The 18,898-nt window shown below is 34.1% G+C and overlaps 1 protein-coding gene across 1 annotated transcript in view; it reads right to left on the bottom strand.

The window, feature by feature from the left end:
• Nucleotides 1-18,898, bottom strand: part of LOC136830271 (lachesin-like) — a 154,479-nt gene that overhangs the window by 71,951 nt on the left and 63,630 nt on the right. The window contains exon 2 of the mRNA XM_067089654.1: nt 8,524-8,720. Within this exon, the coding sequence (XP_066945755.1) occupies nt 8,524-8,720 (197 nt within the window). The remainder of the gene's footprint in view (nt 1-8,523; nt 8,721-18,898) is intronic.

Genomic DNA, 18,898 nt, shown 5'->3' with positions numbered 1-18,898 from the left:
TGTTTTTACGAGATTTGCGCATTGTCAGTCCCCAGTATTTGGATCAAGAAATCGAATACGTAGGAAAAAATAGGAACAGATTTATGTTATCCTTCACATATATTGGATATATATTTTAATAAAGACCACAAAATGTTTTATAGTGAAAATAACATGGGGAAAGAAACCCTTAAGAACATTCTTAGCTTGCCTTAGTTTAGTGGTTTTGAAAACATAAAATATCATTGTTAAAATCTTTTAATGTCAACCTCGTTTTTTTCCTATAATAACACACTAAAAGGAATGCTAGTAAAAAAATAGCCCTAAAGAAAACAAGAATGTAATCTATAAAATTTCATGTTTGGGCTGCCCCTCTTTTTATATCGGCCGGTCTAGCAAGGATTTAGATGTACGTATTAAACAAAATAAGTATTCTGTCAAAACTGGGCAAACATTCAATTCTTTATTTATTCATTTAAGTGAAAACTCACAAGGTAAATTGGACTGAAAGTTCAGTGATTGCCAGGTGAAAAGATTTCTCTACACAAAATCTTTTACATACCGCTGTTACACAGCTTATTTCCAGCTGTAATTTTAACCTTAGTTGATTTGGACCCCTGTATTAGAAAAAATGATCAAGAACGACCTGAAAGATAAAATCAGTGACTTAATTACCAATTATATATATTTTCTATGTATTCGTATGTTTAATATAATTTTTATAAATGTTCATCTTGCAAATTATTGTTATTGTTTACAAAAAAAAAAAAAATAAATAAAGAGAGAATTATTGAGATGTTTCTTAATACATTTTTTGGTGGTTAGTCACCTCCTTGTATAATCTTTTAATTGTCCTGTCCCTACTTCTGAACGGTTGTTCCTAATCTTTTGTAAAAACCTCTTAAATATTTAACCATGTTTTGGCAGTTTTACTAATTCTTCAGTTGTGTTGGATTCCAAGTATTATTTTGTCCTTTGTAATTCCCATCTGTCATTTATATGAACTTTCTTTGTAAAATTATTTTTATATTTCTTCCGTCTGCTAAGTAAGGGATCATATGTCGAAAGGCCTTGCAGCACTCCGTTGTTTCTCTTTCCTTCGTGGATTTTGCCGTGATATACATGTATATATATGTATATGTATATATATACATATACTGTATATATATATATATATATATATATATATATATATATATATATATATATATATATATATATATATATATATATATATGTCTGTGGATTTCATTTTCTAAATCGTTACTGAACAATGCATGGAACATCGTAACAAGAACCAAATCAGTGATTTTGAAATTTCACTGTTCTAGAATTTTTAGAATAACTGAATTAGATTGAGAACGTCCGTCTCTCTCTCATGCACACACTCACACACACACACTATATATATATATATATATATATATATATATATATATATATATATATATATATATATATATATATATATATATATATGTGTGTGTGAGTGTATATGCATGAGAGAGAGACGGACGTTCTATAATCTAATTCAGTTATTCTAAAATTCTAGAACATTGAAATTTCAAAAATCACCGATTTGGTTCTTGTTACGATGTTCCATGCATTGTTCAGTAACGATTTAGAAAATGAAATCCACAGACAGACTGAACAGAACCGCACGAATTTAACACATTTTACAAAGTGAGCATCATGCCGCTGCCCTAAAAAAAGAGAATGATCTTCATCACATTCATCTCGGCATTGGCCATGAAACTGAAAATTTTAAGTATTGCTGAGATAGAGTCAACGTAGAGATAATAACATTTTCGAATTCTGGTTATCTGGGACACTGGTATATGAGCCAATTCATTCAAGGATTTTCATATTCGAAAGGTTTAAATAGCTAGAGATATATCACATAACATAGTTACAAGGTAATGATTAAATTATCATTTTAATTCATTTCCAAATTATAAAAAATCATCGCATTCCAGTTTTTCAATACCACAGCCCCTTTTGAAATGGAAAGCAAATATTTCATATTATTTAGTTACTTCAGAATTTGCAAATACATAATTGTGCAGGAATTTTAAACGATGACATTGACAAATAACACTCAAAGTGTTGCCAAGATTTTCGTTGCTAACCTGGCCTTACCGATAAAAAGAAGTTTTTGGGACGATTCTTACGAATTGCTTTGTGCCTGTGTTGACCCTAGTCGTTAATTGAGCGTATGGTCGTTAGTATTTATGGTGGTTTGCAGACAGGTTGGAGAAAACTATACGTTAGTACCCTGAACAAAAATTTTTATTTTTATTTTTCAACAAGTCTTGATACATATTTCTCATTTCAGATGACGTCTTCACTCCAAATGTCAGGTCTAGTCGAGAGAAATATTTATTTATACGGAAGCTGTGGTTCACATGGTGTATTTATTCAGTGCTGAGGTATTTTCATTTGTGTGCACCAGAGCAGTGGGTTTTATTGGTGATAAGTTTGCTTAAAAAGCAAATGGGTGTTACAGACTAAATACACACACAAAACAAAGCCATTACAACACCTTCTAAAAACATAACAAACATCTCACACGTCTCGAACTCTCGCCCTACCCGCGCAACAACTTCTCGCTGCTGGGAAGAAAGGGCGTTGGGTCGGGTATGATACATGAAACATACGCTACCGGGGTCTAAGCGATGTCAGGCAGGGCAGCCGATCGAGACTACAGGTCTACCCTAAAGCCAAATCAAAAAGTCCTTCAAAAGAAGGCATCGTGCCTACCCCATACAAAAATGGGAAAAAAGCACGTTAAAAGAAGAAGAAGAAGAGGTTTGAGTATTCGTGATCTGAAATGGATTGAAAGTTGGTTGCTCATTATATACAGAGCTTTTAAAAAGGAAAAAGGACGTCTCTTTTCTGGCCCAGAATTATGATGCCATCATCCACACGCTGATGGTGAAGGCTAATATCAACATTTCTGGAGTGATTCTTGAGTGATCCACTTTGTAGGTAATAGATGAGATGATCGCTGAATTCAGCCCAAGTCACTCTGATAATTACACGAACATGATCGCTAGTGCTGAGTGTGGCAAATGAACCTGTATAAGCCCTGATCCCTCTGTAGGGGCATCGTTATGCTGACAGAGAAATTGTGTTTAAGAGGCGGATGTTATTTTGCTCTTGCAGGGTATTAATGACTTTAGCTTGTCTATTCGGATTCTGAACTGACATGTTGGATGATAGTACCTTGACTAGGGATTCTTTTAGTTATATTTTTTACATTATAGTTTCTGTACTCCACTTAACAAGAATATGCAAACGTCTTTGTCTCTAAAAGGTACGTCCCTCCAAGTAAAATTCTATGTGAGGGCTCAGCGAACATGTTTAGCAATGGTGAAGCTGAAGAAAAGTTGGGACAATTCCCATTCCATTTACACATTAATCATTGCTCAAAGCTTTCAAGCAGACTGAAGTCTTGTTTCTTTCATTTATCCTTTATACCATAATGTGTAAGTAGAACAAAAGGTATTCAGTGGAGTCATTTAATAAGTTCAGTGCAGAGGCATCAACGAGATGCCATCAAATTACATAAAGTCGATAGCATAACGGTTGATGTTCAGTTGTATGAAGTCAGTTGCTCCACTGCAAATAAATAAAAAAAAGAGTTATCCTAATGTGCTACCCTTAGCAGTAATATTTACTTGTCAGTACAGATGTCCCTTAAAGCTGTTGTCCGATTAAACTGGCATTATGTCAGCACAAGCGCTTACTTTTATGAGGGCAACAGATAGCCCACTTTTGTTCAGATGTTTTAGCCTAGAGTTTAATTTGTGAAAATAGGTTCCACTACCAAAATGGCAATTAATTAACCTTACAATTGATAAAGATTCTTCAGAATATCCAGAAATTACTTAGGAAATGCTCTATTGGTCTGGGTGACTCAGTCAACTGATTTAAAATCAACTGGGAACACCGTTCACACCGGCAAATATTACAATAACTCCTCGATGTAGCTTTCTGTGGGATGAGTCTCTGGCAATAAATCACCTAACCTCTTCTCCTTGTAAGTAGTCTCTCGTTCCATGAATATATTTGTAGACCAACTTTTATTTAGGAACAAAATCTACAGGTTTGAAAAGTCTCCATACTTAAACTTCCTGAAGAATCATTCTGATGCTTCCTAGCACTATGCACAAAGAAGTTTTCTTTTATTTGTCCTAAAGTCCATAGTACCAACATGTAGATGGAATTGTGACTGGCAACTGATGTGCGTTTTTTCATCAACTGCAGATATAGATAATATGCATACTTGCGAGAGCAAGGGGCATAAGATGTGCTTCAGTAGGTAGAAAATTATGAAGAATCAATAAAAGGCCATTCTTTGTTCTTAGAATTCTTACATGGAATTCAATGAGGGATTCAACACTGCCATCTATGTGACATCTTTTTAATATTTTTTTTTCAGTGTCTGGCAAATCTGGGATGTATTTGTCCTTGCTGGGTGTGCCAGCCCCTCTTAGTTGACCAGTTTCCTTCTGGTGATAATTTTGTGTTTTTATGGGCATGCACTTTTCAGTATTGGTTTTATAGGGATGTAGTGTTCCTGTTATTGTTTGTGCTAAGTTTGAAAATGTTCCTTTATGCTTCTTTCTGGTGATATTGAACTTCAACCTGGTCTATGGAATCTATCACAGAAACGTAGTATCTTATATAATAATTGTATAAGAAAAAAAGGACTTGGATGTTGCTGTTGATTTCAACTTTTGTTGAAACTCTTGTGTCTGATTTGCAAAATATTTCAGATCTGTTGATTCAAGGATTTAAGAAGCTTATTTCACTCAAGTGTAATGCCATTCTAAGGCCCTGCAAAATAGCTCTGTATATTAGAGAGGCTTTCTCCATATCTCATAAGCCACTGTATGAGTCTGGATGCCATGAGACACCAGTGGTTAAAGTCTGTTAAGCAATGATAAATCTCTATGTTTTTTGCTAGCTATAGGGACTCAGATTTGGATGACTAAATTCGGCTGCTTGCTAATCAAAATTGACTCCAAGGCTTGCTTTATTTTTGTTGGTAATTACAGTGCTCATCACTCTGAATGGTTGAGTTCAGTTACTGACACAGATAATCATGGTGTTGCTACTCTAGATTTTCTTACTATATTTGGTTGGGAGCAGTTAATAAATGAACCCATACACCAAACTGACAACTGTCTTGACCTTGTAGTCATAGATGTAGGACTGTATATTGTGGAGTAGGTTTGCTGACAGGTTCATCTGAGCAATGTTTAATTAAAGTTAATGTGGTGATAGATCAGGTTGTTCCTGATGTTATCTGTTCAAGAAAGGTATGCTTGAAATCCCAGGCCAATCAGGGTATTCACCATAATCTTATTGAGCTCAGGTGGAGCAATATTCATTGAAGTTCAAGTATTGCTGAATGATTAAATGATCACCTTAACACTTGTAGACAGGAGAGTTCCTTCTAAAACCCTAAAGTTTCATCTTGAACGTAAGCCATGGTCAAATGCTTCATTTAAGACTGCCTGCCATGAAAAACAAGAAGCTTCTCATTTATGGAGGAACAATCAATCAGACTTTTTGTGGTGTAATTTCACTGAGCTTAGAAATCATGCCCATGTTGTCTATGAGACAACCGAGAGAGCTTATAATGAGGGTGTGAAGGAGACCTTGTTATCCAGTGATGATGACCATGAGTGGTGGTCTACCCTGAAGTCATCACTCTTTGGAGTTGATTCAAGCATGCCTCCCTTGTAGGAGCTAATGAAACTGTTGCATATTCCCCTAATCAGAAGGTAATACTTTTGGCTCAAGTCTTTGTGAACAAACAGTGTGGTGAGCCCTTGGTGTTGCCTCAGTCATGCTTTCAAGAGCACGAGTTGTATTCAATGGCCTTTAGGTCTAGAGAAGTCAAAACTTTGCTTCTAAGTCATGACAGTTATGGCAGCATAGACCCTAATGGGATTTCTTTCCAATCTTTTTTTTTTAAAGACTGCTATTTCATTGCTTCTAAGAATGCTACTATTTTCAGAAGATAAGCTAGACTTGCAAGTTTTCCTTCTCTTTGGAGGAAGGCTAAGATGGCTGCATTACCTAAAGGACTAAGTCTGTCTCTTTGCCTCTGAATATAGGCTGGCTCCAGCTATCCCCGTTTTATCTAAGATTTTTGAGAAGGTGAACTTTAAGCATCTTTGCAGGTTTATTGAAGATAATAACCTGCTACCAGCATGGCAGTTTGGATTTTGTAAAGGTTTTGGTACTTTTGATGCGCTCTTGTCAATCTCTGCTCTTGATGTGAGTGCAGAGGCATGTATGGTCGGTCTAGATTTTCGTGCAGCCTTTGACCATGTGAATCATGAAATATTTATCTGCAAGTTAAGAATATTGGGACTTGATGATACTTCATTAGTAATTCAAAATATTTTCAAATAGGCAGAAACCAAAGGGTCTGTGTTGATGGTCAGTATTAGTAGCTTTAGTAATGTCATTTCTCGTGTTCCTCAAGGGAGTGTTCTTGCCACATACCATTAGTACTTATAAGTGGCAAAGTCTGGAGAACAAACTGATTGCATATGCTGATGGTACTATCCTTCTAGCTGTTGTTCCTTCTCTGTGCCTTTGGTCTGTAGTTGTAGTTGGACAGAGATCTGGCATATATTCGTGAGAAGAGTAAGATTTGAGGCATGAAGCTTAACCCCTCTAAAACTCAGAGTATGGTAGTCGATCCAGAACAATTTTGCCTTTGTATCTTGATTTACATTTAAATAGTATGGTTTTAAATGTCAGTGGCTTTCTCTGTTTCTGAAAAAGTTAGTATCTTGCAGAAATGTATTAGAATGTTTTGGGATGAAGCTATTATAGCGAAGTGTTTTAACTTTACTTCTTCTTTGCCTGGAGTACTGTTCTCCAGTGTGGTCTTTTGATGTTGACGCCCATCTCAAATTCTTGGACAGTTATGTCATCACTCAAGTTTATTTTGCCAACTCCTGATGTTGACTTGTGGCACAGACTTAAAGTGAGTTCACTAGTTTATCACATAAACTGTAACATCCTCTGCATTCTTTTACCTGACCCGCTGGGCAGGATGCTGCTGCAAACAGTACCCTTCTCTGTAAAAAGTGTCCTTCTTTAATACTACTCAGCTTACTATGAGTTTCGACTTGGCTGCAAATAAAACGTAGAATAATTATTTTCAGTGCAGTTGTAGAATCCTCTGATAACCAAATATTTGAGCAAGGAGCAAAGTCGTTCCTTCTCTCTGCTGACGTCATCTGAATTTCAGGTGCATCAGTTTTATTTTCTATTCCATCGTATCACCTTTTATCACTTTTTCCTATAACTTGTCTCTCTCTCTCTGCAGGCTGATTACCCTTTGGAACTCTCTTGGGTTTACAGTAATTCATTCTTGATAGCTAGCATTTAACTATAACAACGCAACTAGACTTGAAGAGAGAAAATCATGTGACGACTCAGTACGAGGATCGTGGAGAATAATTAAAAACTATTGTCCTCCTAAATGTCAAACCAATATCTAAGGAACTATCCTATTGTTAATAATATGTTAATTGAGTAAAAATAACTTACTAAAAAACTGTCTCCCCACCAGCATTTCGACTCCATAGCAGAAAGATGGTCGTCATGCAACATTTCACCTGCCCTTTGGAGGACTGTGAGCCTCATTTGCATATCGGAATGACTCTCCCTTACTCACGAATACTAGCAACACTGACCTTTAGCCTCGACGTCCGGAGGGTGGCCCCGTAATTGCAGTGCACGAAAGACCACTGAGCATAACAAACAAACCACCTTCAGTTAATATTCAGATCGCTACCAAACAATCCCTCCACCACGCAGAGAACACACCCGTTATGCTGTCCGACGATGAAGTCACCCACTATGCAGACATCACAAGAATCTCGGCTTCATTGGTTACACTAGGCAAAGGAGCGTAATCATAATACATCCTTTCAACTGGATAACTATTCAAACTTGGGCCATCATGCCGGCACTTAGAGTAAAGAAAAAACAAACAAACAACAAGAACGGAAAGGAGAAAAACGTTATGGTCTTTCATAAGAAACTGAAACTATTAGAAAAATTTTAAACTTAAACAAGAAGCTGGCAGTGCTTGTAATTCTGTCTACGTCCACGAATATATATACAGAGTATGTATATATATATATATATATATATATATATATATATATATATATATATATATATATATATATATATATATATGTGTGTGTGTGTGTGTGTGTGTGTGTGTGTGTGTGTGTGTGTGTGGTTCTGTCTGCCTATGAAGGTGGGGAGTGGAAGGAGGAAATGTGTGAAAAATAAACGTCTTTAAGCTGATAAATGTGTTCAACCTCTTTTTGTATGAATAAAGTTTCATCCATATATTTTCATTGTCGAATATAAGTCGTGCTATAAATTAAAAATGTTTTATTAAGGTTGTATAAAATAAAGCTTATGATATCTCGTTGTTTAGAAAATATTGCCTGGTGGGATCTATTTTCAAGTACTTCTAAAATTTTCACTTACCACTTCGTCCCCGTGGATATGAGTATAACATCTTATGTGAGCAGTGCCACCAACTTGTGCAGTGACCATAGTGTTATTTTGCGACTGAGCGGTAATTACTGTGTCGTAATTGTTGCTGCTGGGTCCTACGATGAGTTCTCTTCTTCTGTGTTTGTTAGATCTGAAGGCGTTGTTGTCATGACGACGGCCGCTCACGCCTGTGAGGATATAAGAGTTTATGATATGCAATTAGTCGGGGGTAATTTGATTTTCCTTATGTAAAACAAGGTAATGGAGGGGAAATAACTGTTCTTAAAGATTTATGGGCACCAAGCAATCATGAAGTACGCGCACTAGTGTGTATATATAAACTAGGATAAAAATATGTTCTTATGTACATGTATATATATATATATATATATATATATATATATATATATATATATATATATATATATATATATATATATTTATTTATTTATACACGCATACACATGCTGGAGGAAAGGCAACATCACTACATTCTTTATCAGATGAGGACAGGGAATCAGTCTCAAGTTAATAACATACAGTTTATTCCCAACGTTTCGCGATACATTATCGCATCATCAAGAAACATAAAATAAGCAATGACATGGATTTTAAAGATACAGGTACAGCGAGCAAGCGGCAAGAACCGCTAATTCTTGAGTCCCCAAAAATCAAACAACTGGTCCTTTCTTTCAATTGCCAAGCTACCTCTGCACCCTTGTTTCTCGCCTGACACCCCACCCCCTATTTTTGGTTACCTCTGGACTTTTCTTTATTTTATTTCCAGTCTCTTTTCAAACTCTATTCACTACGGGTTAGGAACTTTGTACTTTTCACTTTTTAGTGTGTTTTATTGATTGTAGTTGTTTTTAAGTGTTTTACAAGTTTACTTTTTTTAATGCCTTATGATTGTCTTTAAGTGTTTCTTGTGTTTTTATTATTCTGGGGATTTTTCAATAACTTTTAAATTTTGGCTTCCACTGTAAAACTTAAGAGTTAATGGTGTTAATTTTCTATTGTAGATCTCTGCTGATGTGACAATGTATCATGAAACGTTGGGTATAAACTGTATGCTATCAACTTGGGAGTGATTCCTTGCCTCATCTGATGAAGGATATATATATATATATATATATATATATATATATATATATATATATATATATATATATATATATATATATATATATATATATATATATATATATATATATATATATATATATATATATATATATATATATATATATATATATATATATATATATATATATATATATATATATATATGAATATATATATATATATATATATATATATATATATATATATATATATATATATATATATATATATATATATATATATATATATATCTATATATATATATATATATATATATATATATATATATATATATATATATATATATATATATATATATATATATATATATATATATATATATTATATATATATATATACATATATATATATATATATTATATATTATATTTATAAATATATATATATTATATATTATATTTATATAAATATATATATATATATATATATATATATATATATATATATATATATATATAATTATATATTATATTTATAAATATATATATATATATATATATATATATATATATATATATATATATATATATATATATATATATATTATACAGTGATAAATAAAAGATTATAAATAATTCATCATCTTTTCCTGAAGAATTCCAATCAAGTTTTTCCTTACATTCTGGTTTTATTTCGTGTTTACCCTGAACTTCATTCTAGATATATGGAGAAAAATTACAAAACCAAAATAAAATTTGTATATAAATAGTCTTCTAAAACACATAATTACAATAAAAAGCAAATTATAAGAACACCAATGAAACACAAGCACCATTTCCAGTAGAGGAAGGAAGACGAGTGACTGGATTAACGGAAGGAAGTACGTTGTTTACGCCAGGCATAGCGGAAAGGAGGTAGTTTGGTCGCTTATTTTTTGAATCGCCGTTCTTATAAAGAGCCATTCGAGTACATCTAGCTGTTGTGGAGAATTTTAAAATGTTCATAGCATATGTTACACTTACACTTCTTTGCAAGGGCACGGATGCGGGATAATTCAGATAATTGTTTCACACCAGTAACAATAACTCACCTCCTTATGGCAATCTATGCGGACCTTAAGAAGTCTCCTTGAAGCTCCGACATATTTTCTTGTATAACATCTAGGATAACTAGACGACTTTAGATGACAAACGAAGGTTCAACTTGTCTTTATGTTTAAAAATAGACCTAGTTTGATCAACTGACATTTTATGACCGGACAAAAATTTCTAATGATTTGTTGAACTTGGTTATAGATTTTGTAATTAGTAAATAAGGAACAATGGCATAGAATTGCATCCTTAGTACAGTCTTGATAGTGTTCTCAGGTTAAAACTTCTGATTCAAGAACTTGTCAAGACTTATCAACAATAAACCATTGAAAAAGAAACTCTCAGTAAAATCTTTCTTTAAGAAGACGGCCTCTTGTGGAACTCAGACAATCCAGAAAAAAGGCAAAAAGCTCTGTGGAAGAGAGTAAAAAGGGAGATTATTTTATCATTATAATTACAAAAACTATAAAAAGTTGTGCCCAATCGATAAATGTCATTTTTCTGAAAATCGAAGTATAAAAACCGAATTATTACAAGAAACTTTAATACCTACATAAGATAGTTTGTTATCTTTCTCGTAATCAACAGTAAACTTGACATTCGGATAGGACACATTAGCATACCAAAAAAATAGATATCAGCTTAATATTTATCTTAGGTAAGATAAAAGTGTCGTTGAAATAACGACAGAAAATCAAAGGGTGATCAGCCAAAAGGCAGTTGTCCAGCAACCGCTCCTCTAGTTCACATATATAAAAATATTAGCCAGCACTGGGCCGAGAGGACTCCGTCAACTTGTACATCTTCTTTTATACGTTATTAGTCTCACTGTATAGCAAGGTCGGCCGCTCGAGTCAACTTTCTCCATCTATTTCTATTCCTTGCACCTTCCTCCCCCAGTCCCACCTCACCCATATTTCTCCTCACCACATCCATCCATCTGATCTGCTGACGCCCCACACTCCTCCTCCCCATCACTGGCATGTTCTTAGCTCTCTTCATTGATTCCACCTCCTCTCTTCTCATTACATGGCCATAGTATTTCAGACGAGCTTCCCTAGCCTTCTCCTTTACATTACATATACACACATTCCCTTATAACTTGACTCTCCCTCTTTTCCAGTAGTGATACTCCAGCAACCTATCTCACCATCCTCATCTCAGTTCTTTCCAACAGTCCCTCCTCTTTCCTCTTAAGTGCCCAATTTTCTGCCCCATATAATGGTACAGGCTTAATAACTGTCTCATAAATCTTAATTTTGAGCCTTGATGGCATTTTCTTGTCTAAAACAACTCCGGTTATTTCTCTCCATTTTCGCCACGCTTCTTTCACTCTCTGTCTCACTGCTTTCTCAGTACCTCCCTCCTCTGTTATTATTAATCTCAAGTAGTTAAACTCATTGTTCTGTTTTAGCACTTTACCTCTTCCACTTGAATTTTACTTCTTTATGTCCTTCTTTACTACTAATCATTAGCTGTCTTTCCAATGCTCACTTTCAATCCTTTCTTTTCTAGGGCTCTTTACCATGCTAAAATCCTTTCTTGCAATTCTGTGTCTGCTATAATGACTAGCATTAGTTCCCACAGTTTTTTGTTGTTCCTTAATTCTGATGTCAAAGTGCCTATGCTGACGAGGAACAAGAATGGGCTCAGAGCTGATCCCTGATGGAGGCCAACCTCCACAGGGAATGCATCAGTCTCCCCATATTTTGTCTGTACAGTGGTTCTTCCTTCCTCATACATCATCTTCACTAACCTTACCAACTTCTCTGGTACACCTCTCTTTCTCAAACACCAATAAACTGCTCTTCTTGGTACCTTGCCATACTCCTTTTCAAGATCCACAAAACACATGTAAACTTTCCTGTTTCCTTCTAAATACTTCTCTTGGAATTGTCTTACTATAAAAATAGCATCCACTGTGCTCTTTTCTTTAAAAAACCCAAACTGCTGCTATATCTATCAACTCTCTCAACCTTCCTTCTACTATTCTTTCTGGTATCTTGAATACATGCTCCAAAAGTTTTTTCCTCTGTAGTTCCCATAGTTTAACACGTCTCCTTTTGTTTATACATTTTAATCATTCAACTATCGTTCCAGTCCCTTGGCGTTTCCTCTACATGCCAGGTCTTTTCCAATAGTGTGTGCACCCATTTTTTGTGTAGATTACCAGTGCTTTAATAATTTTCTATTGTTACCTCTGACTTTCCTGCAGCTTTATTTATTTTTCCTTTCTTTATAGCATTCTCGACTTCACTCTCTCTGATGTTTGCTATTGGTCCTTCTACTGGAGGAGCATTTTCCAGTTCTCCACACTCATTCTCAGTGTTTAATAGCTGAGAAAAATATCCTTTCCATCTTCTCTTGACCTCTTCTTCCACAATTAAGATATTTCTATTTTAATCTTTAATAATTCTTACTTCTCCTACATCCTACCTGTCTTTTCTTCTCGCTTCTGTAATTCTGCAGATTATCTTTTCTCCCTCTGGTGTTCCCATCTTCTCATACCACCCTCTCAGGGCTTCTCCCTTTGTAATCACTACCTTTCTCTTTGTTTCCCCTCTTTGTCCGTCTGTACTCCTCTCTTGTTTGGTAGTTGTTATCTTCTTCCCACCCTCTTCTGGCTATACTCTTTTCCTTCACAGCTGTTTGAACCTTTTTATTCCACCACCATGTTTTTTTTCCTGTTGCTGCTTACCACTTGTCCTCCCACACACCTGTGCTGATGCTGGCACCACAGTCTCTTTCATATCATCCCATATCTCTTCAGGCAATTCTGACATTCCATTTACATATCTCTCTTCTCTGGCTCTTTCCACTTTACTTCTGAACTCTCTTGCCTTCTCCCCCTTCAGCTTCCAAGTTTTGATCCTACCATTCTTGGCTGGGGCTTTTTTTTTTCCTTATTGCCTTTAACCTAAATCCGTCAACCTGATTCATATTTCTGTGAAATTGCAAATCCTTTGGCCTTCTTCTACACCTTATACAACCAGAGGAGAAGATAACGAAAGTTGAGAAAGTTCTAGGCAAAATTAATACAGTCGAGACAGTGATTATTTTTCAAAATAATAATGATAATGATAAGTAGCCTACGTATTTCACTGATAGGGCAAATCATCCTAAATAAAAGTGGCCTGTAGTCTCGATTCATTGTAACCACACAGACAATTTCTACCTCACATGACCCAACATTTGCTCAGTTACAAAGTTCATCAACACTGTGGTTCTTTCGGTGTCTATAGATTATGGGTTGTGCTGTGAAGTTTAGATAAGAGACATGGCTTTTTTATTCCAATAAATACTGCTTCAGATTTATCAAGAGATTAAAGATACATTTATCGGCGAGAATCAGTGTTGCCTTTAAGGGAAATATCAACTGGTTTATATAGAACCTACTGGTCACTTATAGTAAATTTTTTATAAATATTTCAGCCTAAAAGGCAATAAAAGCAATCACACACTTGGCTACGACGGTGAGGATGGTTCTATTGAATTCGACACGTATATAAATGTAGAGCATTATTCGATTATGTCCTTGCGGTCAGGCTGGTAACGAGATGCTGGTTCGAATCTTGCAACGGGCGGCAGTTCTTCGTATTCTTCCATTTGGATGTACTAGTTTTGTTTGTCCTTTTGTAAATAGGTATTAGTCTCGGAGGATTGCTCCCTGGCTATAATGATATGACATACGGCCTTATGAAGCAGTAATTTGACCAATGCAAATATTATTGAGGTACCTAAACTAATTTTGCAATCAGGTAATTTGAACACAATAGTTGTCAGTATTCCACTGTCCTTGGGTGGTGCTATGCTGTTCCTCCATCACCAAGGATGGCTCCAGGTCTGGTTTGTAATCGATCCTAAGCCCTATCTGTTTTAAATCGCTGGCTGTGATTAGACATCCAATTGCCCTTTTCAAAGGCTTTTTATTTCTGTGCGCGAGACTGCTACATTTCATCCAATAATAAATTGTAAAACGCCTGATGATTAAATGACATCTTTGTGAAAATAATGAATTCTCGGGAATTCATTATTGTTGATGGTAGGGTAAAGAAAGTCGACCCTCTTCCGCCCCGCTGTTTACAGAAAATTTATATGTGAAATAAGCAAATACGCTCTGTCGTATCTTACCATACTAGGTCGATCAAGATTTCAAATGCTGAAGCATATGGAGCACAAGCGTTATGGAATTCAGTATTATCAGATGATTTATTACTAATTATGATTTTATACATAAACAAAAACATACACAAACACACACACATTCATACATATATATATATATATATATATATATATATATATATATATATATATATATATATATATATATATATATATATATATATATATGTATGTATATATATATATATATATATATATATATATATATATATATATATATATATATATATATATATATATATATATATATATATATATATATATATATATATATATATATATATATATATATATATATATATATATATATGTATATATATATATATATATATATATATATATATATATATATATATATATATATATATATATATATATATATATATATATATATATATATATATATATATATATATATATATATATGTATGTATGTATATATATATATATATATATATATATATATATATATATATATATATATATATATATATATATATATATATATATATATATGTATGAGTGTAATTCTTGACTTCCTGCTTTCCATAACATTTTTGGCTACATCCTTTATCTAGAAACCTGATATTGTCCCCAAAGAAATTCCCTTTGGAAGTGTATGTTCTACCTACCAGCCACTTCTATGGAATTCCGGCACTGAACCACTCCGTTGAAAGGCAGAGTGTCGGTATTCGATTCTCGTAAACACCCTTTGATTTAAAAAGAAAGTATCCATAACAAAAGTTTATATGTATCACCCAAGCCATGTATTTCTGAAACTATGTGAAGAGTAAATGCATATTTCCCTTACCGACACAGCTTAGCATTTCTGTGGAGGGTAAATAAAAGGGAGAGGCTAAGATGGAAATTAAGGAAATAAATCTGGAAAAGCTTTGGAGAAAAAGAATATAAGAGGAGAGATTCGTTCTGCTGAGGATCCCACTGTTCCTTGAATTTCAAGAATGGAAATGTGCCAGCGAAATCATCATTCTATTAGCTTGAGTATTTCAGTTATTGTTGTTTATTCCTCTGCAAAGAATTCTAGCAGCTTACTCTTATTTAATTTTTTTTTTCATACTTCAGGTGATTTTAAAACAAGTGTTTATCTAACTATTCTTTACGGCTTTATACAATAATTAATACATTTGAGTGAACATTGACGTGAAAGGCATAATAGAACCCTGGTTTACCCAGAATCCGATTTCCAAGGAAATCAAACACGCATTAGTATTCCTATTTCTTGATTTTGTTCCTTCTCCCGAAACGAACTCTTGCTAAGCTACATTTCAACGAAGGTTATGCTTGTTTATTAACAACTTACACACACACACACACACATACATACATACATACATGCATACATACTTACATATATACATATGCATATACATATAGATAGATAGATAGATAGATAGATAGATAGATAGATAGACAGATAGATAGATAGATAGACAGATATCATTGAATTCTATGGCTTTTTTATTGTAATTTGGCTATATTTTTTTAATCTTCTACTTTCTTCCAAATTTAGTTAATGGGAAAAAACCGAGATTAAATCTTTGTTCCGTTTACTGAGAAACGCAACGTGACCTCTTCAAAGTGTATAATCCGGGCATAGCGTCCTGTTGTTTTGTAGTGTGCGGACGGATATGTAGCTTCTAAAGCAACAATAATACAATAAATTACATGACAATAAATACAATATAAACAATTTTAATTTATTTACAATTATAAAAAATTATATTACAATAAAATTCTTAATAAAACCATAATTTACTCTGTGAAAAATAATGAAAACGTAAACCATGCGGTGTGGTTGTCCTGGCAACAAACATAACAGAAATAGAGATGTGGGTATACGGATTACGGGGATAGGAGGAATTGTAAGATGGGGTAGGGGGGGGAGAGAAAGTGCGTGATTCAAGAGGTGCTGTTGGCGTTGTTATAGTTGTTTCTTATATTAGCGTTGTAGGTTACAGGGTGTCTGCTAGATGGAAGTGATCTTTCAGCTTCTAGTTGTCTGTTCAATGTTGGCTTGTGTCCGCTATAATTAATCTGAGGTGACTGTTCTGTGTAGGTGATATCTGTATTTTCCGTTAGCTCTTATGTCGTAGGTTTGCGGTTGTGATGGTCTATGTAGTGTTGGTGAATGGTCACACTTCCACAACACTAAAAAGGCGCCTACAGGACCATCGAAGTACTGGATCCATGGAAACTTTGGGTGTCTGTGAAGGGATGATTCAAATAATTTTTTTTCTTTGGAAATGAGGTATGGATGATGAATATGATTGGCAGTAAAAACATAGAGACAGTAGAAATGAATTCTTTGCATAGTGTGTGCAGCAAAAGAAGAATTTCAAGAATGAATACGTGTGAGCGGTAAAAAGAATACTTTATGTGAAAGAAAGGATCATTGATTTTTGAGATGGTTCTGTTAATTAGCTGGAATAAAGTCTAAATGCTAGTAAAATGTGCTTATAATTTCAGAAGAGCTTCAAAATCCAGGAAGCGAGAGAGTGTATGCAATACAGAGGTAAAAGGTGAAGTGTTCTGGGGTTTCTCAACATGCTGTTCATGTTCCTACGTTAAGTGTGAATCTGACAGCAATATGAATATATATCTTCTATATATATATAAAAGTGAATGTTTGTATGTTTGTAGGCCTACTCTATAAAAATCCAAACCGCTTGACAGACCCAGACAAAATTTGGCAAGCTGCCCCTGTGTGACCCCAGGAAGATTATAACTCAAAATCAAACCTCTACCCCTATGACAAACCTCAAACACAGAAAAATTGAATTAATTTCTTGTTTTTACCAATTCTGTCAGGCTTTCCTTCAGGTGCTTTATGGATTAATCATCATTTTTCACCTGAGAGCTCCAGGTTTTTTTTCCAGGCGCTGTCAGACGTATGGTCAACCTGCAACCGTCTGCTCATGCATAGTAGCTGCTGGCTAAGCCCAACTTGCCAAATGTACTGTATTTAATTTTTTTTTATTCGTTCAAATGTGATTTTCCCCATTAATTCGTTCATTTCTTCGTTTTTACCTTTGCAATTCACTATATCAACTGCTTCGTGACGTTAAGGTGATGTATTTCGTTATAAAGTCGGTTTAAATGAGGTCTAGAGTTAATTATTGGGCAGTTTGCAACACCACCGCCACGCACAAAAACACTCTCCATCAAACGCTCTCTTTCTCTCTCTCTTTCTCTCTCATTTATAAATTCCCTTTATGAAAGAGGTTAAACATCAGGTCATACTAGAAAAAACTCAAGAATAATTGTCACTGCAAGTAAATCATTCTCTCTCTCTCTCTCTCTCACCATTTTAATCAGACAAGTGCCTGGATATATATATATATATATATATATATATATATATATATATATATATATATATATATATATATATATATATATATATATATATATATATATATATATATATATATATATATCTTTTTTTTCTTTATCTTCAGCTTTTTTCCCATCTTTATATGGGGTCGCTGTTTGTTATTAGTCTTCTCCATCTTCTGCGATCATGCAGCATTACCTCACTCACGTTCTTCTCCTGCATGTCCCTGTTAATTGTGTCTCTCCATCTCATTCTTGGTCTACCTCTCCTCCTTGTCCCAGGCACTTCCATATTCATGGTTCTTTTACATACAGAATCTCCTCTCTTCTCATAACATGTCCAAACCATTGTAATCGTCTCTGTTGCAGTTTCTTTGATATTTCTGTAACTTTCACCATCCCTCTTATGAAGTCATTCCTTATCCTGTCTCTTCTTGTCACTCCGCACATCCAACGCAGCATTCTCATTTCTGCCCCTTCCATCTTTCTCTCTTGTGCTTTCTTCATAGGCCATGTTTCACAACTATACATTAACGCAGGTCTGACAATGCTCTTGTCATATATGTATATATATATATATATACAGTATATATATATATATATATATATATATATATATATATATATATATATATATATATATATATATA

Source organism: Macrobrachium rosenbergii, chromosome 46, assembly GCF_040412425.1.
Source record: "Macrobrachium rosenbergii isolate ZJJX-2024 chromosome 46, ASM4041242v1, whole genome shotgun sequence".
Lineage (NCBI taxonomy): Eukaryota > Metazoa > Arthropoda > Malacostraca > Decapoda > Palaemonidae > Macrobrachium > Macrobrachium rosenbergii.
Note: the sequence above shows the minus strand (reverse complement) of the source record. Positions and strands in the feature narration are given on the sequence as shown.